Source organism: Gorilla gorilla, chromosome 10, assembly GCF_029281585.2.
Source record: "Gorilla gorilla gorilla isolate KB3781 chromosome 10, NHGRI_mGorGor1-v2.1_pri, whole genome shotgun sequence".
Lineage (NCBI taxonomy): Eukaryota > Metazoa > Chordata > Mammalia > Primates > Hominidae > Gorilla > Gorilla gorilla.
The window spans coordinates 57,432,392-57,442,169 of NC_073234.2; the positions used below are offsets into that span (position 1 = coordinate 57,432,392).

At 42.8% G+C, this 9,778-nt stretch overlaps 1 protein-coding gene across 2 annotated transcripts in view; it reads right to left on the minus strand.

Annotated features, from left to right (window-relative positions):
* Positions 1 to 9,456, minus strand: part of TMEM117 (transmembrane protein 117) — a 550,223-nt gene extending 540,767 nt beyond the window's left edge. The window contains exons 1-2 of one of the 2 annotated variants that reach the window (XM_004052995.5): positions 9,006 to 9,456; positions 307 to 611 (exon numbers count right to left, since the gene is read on the minus strand). In XM_004052995.5, coding sequence (XP_004053043.2) covers positions 307 to 583 — 277 coding nt within the window. In that variant the 5' untranslated portion in view covers positions 584 to 611; positions 9,006 to 9,456. The remainder of the gene's footprint in view (positions 1 to 306; positions 612 to 9,005) is intronic. The other variant, XM_055358814.2, reaches the window with a different exon arrangement.
* Between the last annotated feature and the right edge of the window lie 322 nt (positions 9,457 to 9,778).

The following is a 9,778-nucleotide window of genomic DNA, read 5'->3' on the forward strand; positions in this document are numbered from 1 at the left end:
CCCACCTTGGCCTCCCAAATTGGTGGGATTACTGGCGTGAGCCACCACACCTGGCCTAATGCTATTTTTTTTTAATGAAGTTTGGTACTAATTTTACCTCGTGCTAATTTTCCTTAGACAGTAGGAAAAGTAAACCATTAACAGAGAGTAGTTGAAGAACCCAGTTACAACCATGCATAACAACTTAAGGCAGGAGGACAAACTAAAATGCCTCCTACACTGGCACTTAGAAATAGCAAAGTTGTATCTTGGAGAATAGAAATTAAATAATTAGTGATGTTACATTTCATGGGTCATGGTACTTACCAAACAAACGCTGATGGAACAGAAATTTGCCAGCTATTAGTCCTGTGAGAATGGCAAGTAGCCATAGAAGCACCTTCAAAATCCTCCAGCCAACTCCTCTAGGGTATTTATTTGTAACAAATGAAAAACAGTTTCCAACAACAATAACATTGGCTTCTGTTTGGCTATGAGAAACTGGGTCCTCCGCAAATATTAAGAAGTTAAAGAAGATCACCAAGTAAGCCACAATCATGCGAGACCAGGGATGCTGGAAATAGTAACGAAAGTCTTTACCCATTCTTCAGAACTCCCAGTTCGTAGTTTACCTGTATAAGAAAAGATAGGGTTAGAGGAGGAAAACAAGTAGTGGCTTTCTTCTTTTTATCAGTTCAGGTTTATAACAGTTCCATAAAAATGTATTTGGAAAAGATGATACCTGTTCCTACTCATGGCTCCAAGACAAGTCTGAGAATGAGGAAAGCGAATACTGTCCCTTCCCTAACATCTAATCATACCTCTGATCATCTGGGGACGTAGGAAAGAAAAACAGTGAAAGAGTATGGGGAGACAATGGGATGTGAGAGGGCAGAACACTGTCCAAAATTGGGATGGTGACCAAGATGACATGTAGAGGTCCTCCCAGGCGGAAATGCAGAGGTGGCACAACCATGGCTCATTGCAGCCTCCACCTCCTGGGCTCAAGTGATCCTCCCACCTCAGCCTCCCCAGTAGCTGCGGCCACAGACATGTGCCACCACGCCTGGTTAACTTCTGTATTTTCTGTAGAGACAGGGTTTCTCCATGTTGGTCTTGAGCTTCTGGGCTCAAATGATCTGCCCACCTAAAGTTCGCAAAGTGCTGGGATTACAGGTGTGAGCCACCATACTCAGCCTCCTCTTTTTGATTGTTACAAAATCAAAACAATATAGAGGTAAAATGAGCATATATTAACAAAAGTTAAACAATATTCTCTCCTCTGCCCAAATTCCTCTCCTCAGAGTTATGATTGCTTATGAATTTGGTGTAATTACTTTCAGATCTTCTTCTAAACATTGACAAATGTATACAGGTGAATAAACTTTTATTAAAATGTTCACAGTCTAGTTATCAAATAATTTCAATAGAGAGTAAGTTCTATGAAATAGCTAAGTCTACAGTAGAGTAGTAGCCCACAGAAAGGACTGGGCAACTTTGCATTGGGTGAATGAGAATAAAGAGGAAGATTTCACAAAGGATATCCCCAAGTTTAAGGTTGGAGGATTAGTAGAATTTTTTTACTAGTGAAGAAGGGACAGATAGAAGGCAAGCCACTCTAGGCAGTGGCTACGGCACATCCAAAGGCACAGAGCACTGCAAAATATGTAATATGCCCACAGTAGTAGGTCCTAAACTGAATATGTGCACTGGAAGTACATAGCTGTCTTAAAATGAAAATGTTCAGGCCCACCTCCAAAGTCTTGCTTAGCTCCTCCTTCTTCCCTCTTTGGGAACCAGCCTGCCCATAAAGAACACAAGCTGTAACTTCCACATGAAGAGATCTGTCTGGGTCCACCAGGGCTTGTAAGTGGATGATTATGTCTATCTAATTCTGGGGTTTGGCCTTCGTGAGCCCATTTGGCTCTCAGACTAAACTATGTCTGTTTTTCAGCAATAACACTGATTAAATCTTAGATATCAAAAATAATACAGACAAAAATTTGACTGCCATCTGCCAATTCATTTTTCTTCTCTCCCAATTTAGTTAGAATTCAGAAAGGGAAGAGGGGGAAGAGGGTCCTTTACAAAGCCTACAGCAGTTTGCATGCCAGGCTCTGTGCTGGATGTCTGCGTGTATCATTGTATCATTTTTGTCATAACAACCCCCTGAAATACTGTTATTGTCATTCCTGTCACTTCATTTTACAGGGTGGAAATTGGGGCTGACACAGATTTTGTAACTTGCCCAAAGTCACCTAGCAGGAGAGCTCTGATCTGAGCCTCTGAGGCTGACTCCAGGTGCTGATCACCATTCTCTGCAGACAGCCAGATCAACTCCTTGCATCTTCCTTGCCTAGAGAGCAGGCCCACGTCCCAGTCCCAGGGATGCCATCCCTTAAATGTCTTCTGGAGACATGTTCTTCTTCAGACACAATTATAATAACTCTGTAATATATCTACTTCTAATGCATAAAAAAAAATTGTGTGTGTGCGTGTACGCGTGTGTGTGTGTGTGTGTTGAGAAAGAATCCTTTATAAACCCTGAACACTTGGTGGGGGGAGTATCCATTAATAAATATTCTCACTTTATACATGACTGAAATCACAAAGACCATGCCACAAGCCTGAAGTCAATGGAAGATCTGAGATAGCCTCCAAGGCTCCTGAGTCCCAATCCAATATTCTGGGCTGACGAATGCCAATTCAACCCACAATCTTAGTTAATGAGGACTTGTCATGACTATTTTACAAAAGCAATATAAACATGCAAAAGCATTGGCAATAGAATTCAGCCAAGCAAATAGTGACTGTGCCTTGGATTCATAAGCCTTCTAAGCAATTTTAAGTCCCTTGTTATCTTTGTGAACACTCTGAAATCTGTCCCCAGGGGCTGTAGCTTGGACCACCTAGGAATGGTGACTACCTCAAGAGTCTTGTTTTTGTTTTCATATTTTTTAGTATGAGGCTCATCACCTGCTATAGCAGCAGAAACTTATATGTGTGACTCTCACACCAAAGAGAGCAGAGCAAGTAGTGAAGAACAAAAAATGAACTTTTATGTGTTTTCATGATATTCAATGTGTAAGAATGCCAGAATAGGTTGGTTTTGAACTCGATTTCACACAACAGTTTTGGAAGTGTCCAAAGACCACCACTACAGAAAAAATTCATCACTGGTCACCAGTGAGTCATGAAAAAGAAATAGTTCCCATATGCCCATCAGAACTAGAAAGGAGTATTATTTAAGAAGCTGTTATTACAGGCTGCTGTTGCTTCTTTCGCCAGTGAAGAATTCTGATATGGTTGCTATCACCACCTCCCCTCCCACCATGAACACACACAATTAAGGCAGTAGGATTTAGAAATACTACTGAAATACCATTATTATCATTCCTATCACTTCATTTTACAGAGAGGAAACTGAGGCTTACACGGACTTTGTAACTGGCCCAAAGTCACCTCTCAGAAGAGCTGTGATCTGAGCCTCTGAGGCTGACTCCAGGGCCTGATCACCATTTCCTGCAGACGGCCAGATCAATTCCAATACATACAATCTTGATTCTTTTGTTAAATACACGCATTTTGGAGGCTAGCACATACTTATTTTCTTGTTGTTTTTAACTTCGGAAACTTGCTTCGTGGGCTATGTAATGTCCACATGCTCAAGTTAGATTAGAACATTCAAAAAATTTCTGAGACAGCTGTTTCTCTCCAGCATTTATATTATTTAGGGAAGAGAACTATAGCAATAATCCTGCACTAGTACATGATCTTATTTAATTACCACAGTAATGCCATGAATGCTACTATCACTGCCACATTACAGGGAAGAAAACAAAGGCTCAGAGCAGTTGCTGCCTGTTTAATTTACATAACAAGTGGAAACATCAGGATTTGAATCCAGACTTACACCTAGCCCTTAATCTTTCTAATTTACCACAAAGCTGGAAGTGTTTCTTCCCGTAAGATATTTCCCATCATGCTTACAGCTCATTCTTTATTTCCACTAACAATTTCAACTAGCAGAACAAAACAGGACCCCATTATTGATCATTTAAGCTGGCTGGAATTTATTCTTGCCTCATAATTCTGAAGTTGAGGTGATATCTTCTAGAGGGTCCCAAATTTCAAACCCTTACATAATAATTTGAATTAAACCTCTGCTTATCCTCACTTCATGACTTCGTACACAGGCTGCAAATGTTTGCCTAGTCATCTCAGCCCTACTTTCTAGTTCCTTAGGTACCCCAAAATTATCCAGAGAACCAAAACTGTTTTCACCTCTGTAGTGCACATAAAACATCTTTACAATCAGTACGATCATTTGGTGTATCTACTGTTAATTTAAATGCAGGCTTGAGGCTGTTCAAATGGACTGTGTTACACAGGGCACATAGTCTGCAAAACCTTTCCATTTTTAAAAATTCATTTCTATAACCACAGATGAGAATGAGCTTTTATCTTAGCTCCTGGCTCACTATAGTGAAATTATCTGTGTATGCGTTTGTCTCCCTCACTTGATCATAAGCTCCTCAGAGAAGTGGCTGTTTACTGCCAGGGCACAGCACAATACTGGGCTCATATTGGGTGATCAGTAGGCATCTGCTGGATGAGCTGAGTGGTACACTCACAAAGAGAAGTTCCCTCATTGTTTAGGTGAGATGAGAAGGTGGAGCAACCTGCCATTCAACTTCCGCTAAGGGAAACAAAGCGAAGAGAAGCAGTGGAGTCCAAGGACTGCATTGATGACGTGGCCAGTAACAATACTAATGCACCCCCCCTCAACTCCCTCTCATTTCAGCACGAGGTGTTAAATTAATATTTCTAAGGCTAACATTTATTAAGCACATACTATATACCAGATACTATGCTGATGAGCTTTACAAGCATCTCTTAAATTTCATAGCAACCCAATGAAGAAAATATTATTTTCCTCATTTTACAAATATTGCAACAGAGACTTAGAGTTCCGTACCTTGAAAAAATAACAAAATTAATTTATATCAGAGCCACAATTTAAATCCAAGCCACCTGGCTTCAACACTCCATGCAATGCCTTCCACACACAAGGACATAAATTCTAAAATCTTACCCTTTACATTAGTTAGAAAAATAAAGCCATCTGATATAAAAAAAAAAAAATCACAGTACTTCTATTTTGTGCAAAGGCACAAAGGAAACCACCTGGGGCTGATGTAGAGATGTATCACTAGTTCTGTGTGGCTGGAACACTGGGTGCTTGGAGTTATCCTGTGAGAGTTAAGGATAATTTGGAGCCAGTCCAACAAAGATTATCCAAAAGTGTTGGTCTGTATTTTACTGAAAATAGAGAATTATCAAAAGTTTCAGAGCAAAAGAGTGCTGATCATCATATAAAAGTGATGATGTACAGATTTGTTAATTCCATAATAACATTCATTCATTCATTTGTTCAATATTTACCAGTTGCCTATTTTTTGCCAGGCACTGGCCTATGTGCTAGGGTAACTACCAGACAAAGTCCTGTTGCCATGCATCTGATAGTTTCTTTGAGGGAAACAGATATTAAACAGATAAAAACTAAACACAGTATTTAAGAAAGTTCATAGAGAAAATTAAAGCAAGGAAAAGTTAACAGGGAGTGTCAGGTGTGAGGGAAGTTGAAGACCTCATTATAAGGTGACATTAGAAGACAGGCATGAAAGAAGGGAGAGAAGCCAGCAGCTATCTAGGGAAAGTGTGATCCAGATAGAGGGAACAAAACTTGGAAAGGCCATTGTTGGGTGCATATTTAGAGCAAATTAAGGATCTTTAAGGAGGGCAGTATGACTGGATGGGGAGCAGGTGCAGGGGAGTATGAAAGAGATTAGGTACAGGAGGTAGCATCTGATCATGAGCAGGCCTTGAAGCCCTCCTATGTGGGCTTTCACCCTGAGTAGGATAGGAAGCAGAGGAGGGACACAATCTGACTTATATGACAGAAAGGCCTGTCTGTTTCCTGGTTGAAAATATTTTGTAAGAAAGGAGGGCAAGGAACAGAAGCAGGGAAGCTACTGAGGAAGCCGTTGCCAAAGATGCAGCAACTTGGACCAAGCAGAGAGAAATTAAGGCAGTTTAAACAACTCTGGTTCTGGACACATTCAAAAATAACTAATAAGATTTACTAATACATTGGATGTAGATGTGACCTAGGCAAAATCCAGAATGGAACTGCCATTTCCTGAGATAGAAAATGCATTTCCTGAGATGGAAAATGCATTTCCTGAGATGAAGAGGGATGCAGTAGATATAGACAGCAAACTTGTAATTAACACTTTTTAGCGCTTTTAGGGGTTGGGCTCTTGGAAAGCACTTTCCATGTATTCTCTCAATTATTCCTGATACCAGCCATTTGGATTTACCAGTGAAGAAACAGAAATTCAGAGAGGTTATGATCTGTCCAGGGTCATAAAGCTACCAGCTGACAGAAACAGGCACGACTACCTCTATATAACCCCAAAGTTATTACTCTTAGTTACCATTGTGTGAAGTATAAAACACAGAATAAAATTCCAATGGGAAGGAAGTAAGAGTAAGTACTAAGTGATGACTTGAATCTAGTAGGCCCTCAATAGATATTTGCTGATGGATGAATAAATGAATAAACAGATGTATGGATAACAGGTAACAGACCAGCCTGGGTGAGGGAAAAAAAAAAAAAAAAAACTGGAAGACTCCATTCGAGAGAGAGTAGAGTCTGGATAATACATATCCAAATCTGCAAAAGGATAAATGGAAGAAAGGTGAAAAACCAAATATATGGAATGTCCTCAAAGAGCTACAAACTTTCAAAAGCAATCTCAGGTGGCAAAACATCATTTCTGTTTTTGTCTATTAGTGGTATGGGGATGTGGGGGTGGGGAGAGGCAGAGCCCACAAGCGGTATGAAAAGTCTTATACTTACTTTCCAACCTACCTGGTCTCACACACACACATATGTACACATACACACAGACCAGTCCTGAGGTAATGACAGGTCTGAGTATACTATCTTAAATTGTTAGATAAAAAGGCAGGAAAAGATTATACATAGCATTTTACATAATGCAAGTGCCTAATACAGGTTAAAAAAAAAACACAAATAGCAATAATAACAGAAATAAAGTTAGAACTTCTTACTTTTAGTCTAATACAAAAGACCACAGGGGCTTTTAAATAAAAAGCAACCTTTTAAGTCAATCAATAAAACCACCATAAGTGGTTCTGATAGATTCCAGGATAATATTTGTGGTACCTTAGCTAATTTAGAGGTTTACATCTATAAATCACTTCCTAGATTTTCTCTTCACATTGTCTCAACCTTTAAGTGATTTTTCTTCCCTTGTTCCTATCCTGCAGTCCTTGGGTAAACAAATTGCTTAATCAATGCAAGTTTTTAAAACAGCAACTCCAAAAGCAAAGTAGGTCTAGGGGTCCTCTGAACAGAGAAAACTCTCCATTGAAATGGCAAAATATTTACGAGCCCGAGCACATTATAAAATTAAAATATAATCACTACTATATCCTTTAAAAATGTTTAGACCTCCTTTTCAGTGATTTGTTTGCAATAAGGAATTGCCAGCCCGGAGCAGTGGCTCACACCTGTAATGTCCGCATTTCCGGAGGCCAAGGCGGGCGGATCACGAAGTCAAGAGTTCGAGACCAGCCTGACCAACATGGTGAAACCCCATCTCTACTAAAAATACAAAAATTAGCCAGGCATGGTGGCGCGCGCCTGTAATCCCAGCTACTCAGGAGGCTGAGGCAGGAGAATCCCTTGAACCCGGGAGGCGGAGGTTGCAGTGAGCTGGAAATCATGGCACTGCACTCCAGCCTGAGCGACAGAGCCCAACTCCATGAAAGAAAGAAAGACAGAAATTAAAGAAAAGAAAAGAAATTGCCATGATCATATTCCAAACACAATGCCAAAGAAAAATACATTTAATGAATTAAATAGAATTCATGTGAAAAGTTTATTTTTTAATGACAGCTTAAAGAAACTTAGATAAAACTGACAAGAGCCAGTTTCTCATCACACGGATCAGATGGAGGGTGGAATAGGAGGGATAAATGCCTGAGACAAAATGTCAAAATCCATAATTACTTTTAAACTATAAAGACTTGGGGGATAAAAGAAAGTATATCCACGGTCAAATGTCAATACTTTACAAAAAAAAAATGGGGTTTACAGGGATTCAACTACTTTTATATTCAATAAATTGGAAGACCTTGTTTCTGAAGCCAAAACAAAACCCTGTAGCTTCCTAGAAGTCCTTCCTTGGATTTCAGACAATACATCATTTGTAACTGGGGGCAATACATACCCTTATATTCAACATAATTTTACTCATTTTTTTTTCCTTTTTGGTTCCTGATAAGCATGTGATGTTTACTCCCGTGTCTCTCTCTCTCTCTCACACGCACACCCACACACACATACACACACTTCATTGTTCCACAGAGGGTAGAACACACTTGTGGGCCTGTGGCATTTTCAAAAATAAGAATGAAAAAAAATAGTTTTATTTAGTCACGATGAAGTTAGCAAACACCCAAACACCCAAGTCTTTGTTTTTTTCCCAAGAACAACACCTACGAACTGCAACCTGTTAATTTAATTAAGAAAAATAGGGCTTTTACTCAGTTCCTAGGCTAGGAATCGCTGAAGCAAGGAAAGTTCAAGGTCTGCTCTCCCGCCGTATCTCTGCACCCTGGAGCCGGGAGTTTGAGGACTCCCACCAAGAGCCTTTCGCCCGGGAGTCTCCTCTGCCCTTAGCCAGAGGGCTGGCGCGTCCCCCCTCCCTCCTTGACACTTCACCCTGCCTCTTTGGCTGCCATCCCCAGGAAGGCAGGAGCAGAGGCGCCGGAGAATTCAGGGGCCGGGCCGCGGTTCCGCGGCTGCTTCCGCACTCGCGGGCAGTGACGAGGTGGCAGCCGGGACACAGGCGGCAGGGCCGGGAGGGCTCCGCTGCGGCTGGACCGAGCGGCTGTGGAGGCTCGCCCAACGCCCGGGCCCACGTACTCACCCGAAGGGTCGCGCGGGGCGCGGGGCGACTGCACACGGGATTCGCGGTCGAGCACAGCCCTCGGCGCGCCGGCGGCCTCGCTGGGAAGCGCGGCGAGACGGACCGGCGGCGTTGCTGCCGCTGCTGCTGTCACGGAGCTATAAATACCGGCTCGGCCCACACCCGCCGCCGCCTACGCTGGGCGCCCTCCGCGCCGGTGCTTCACCGCGCCGCGCTCCCGCCGCAAAGTCCGCGGCCGCGGGCCGGGCAACGCGAGCGCAAGGGCACCGGCGCCGCGCAGGTGACCGCGATCATGCCAGCTGTGTGCAACCTCTGCAGCTGGAGGCATGCATGGCTTCTCCCCGCCCCCGCCCTCCTGCCCGCACCACGGGCTGACTCCAGCCCGCGGGCCGCGTGCGCCACGGGCCGAGCCTGCCCGGGCCGGCCCGCCTCTGCAGAGCGGCAGCTGCAGGCGAGGGACGGACTCAGGAACCTGGTGGGGGTTGGGGGGCGGCTGACAGAAAATCCACCATCCTGCAGGGAACCAATGAGGGTCCCACTGGAATGTCCTCGAAGAGCTACAAACTTTCGAAAGCAATCTCAGGTCGCAAAACATGATTTCTGTTTTTGTCTGTTGGTGGTGTGGGGATGTGGGGGTGGGGAGAGGCAGAGCCGATGAGGAGAATGAGAAGTCTTCCACTTACTTTCCAACCTGCCTGGTATCACACACACACACATATGCATACATACACACATTCATATACACATAGAGATGCACAAATACACTCATGCAT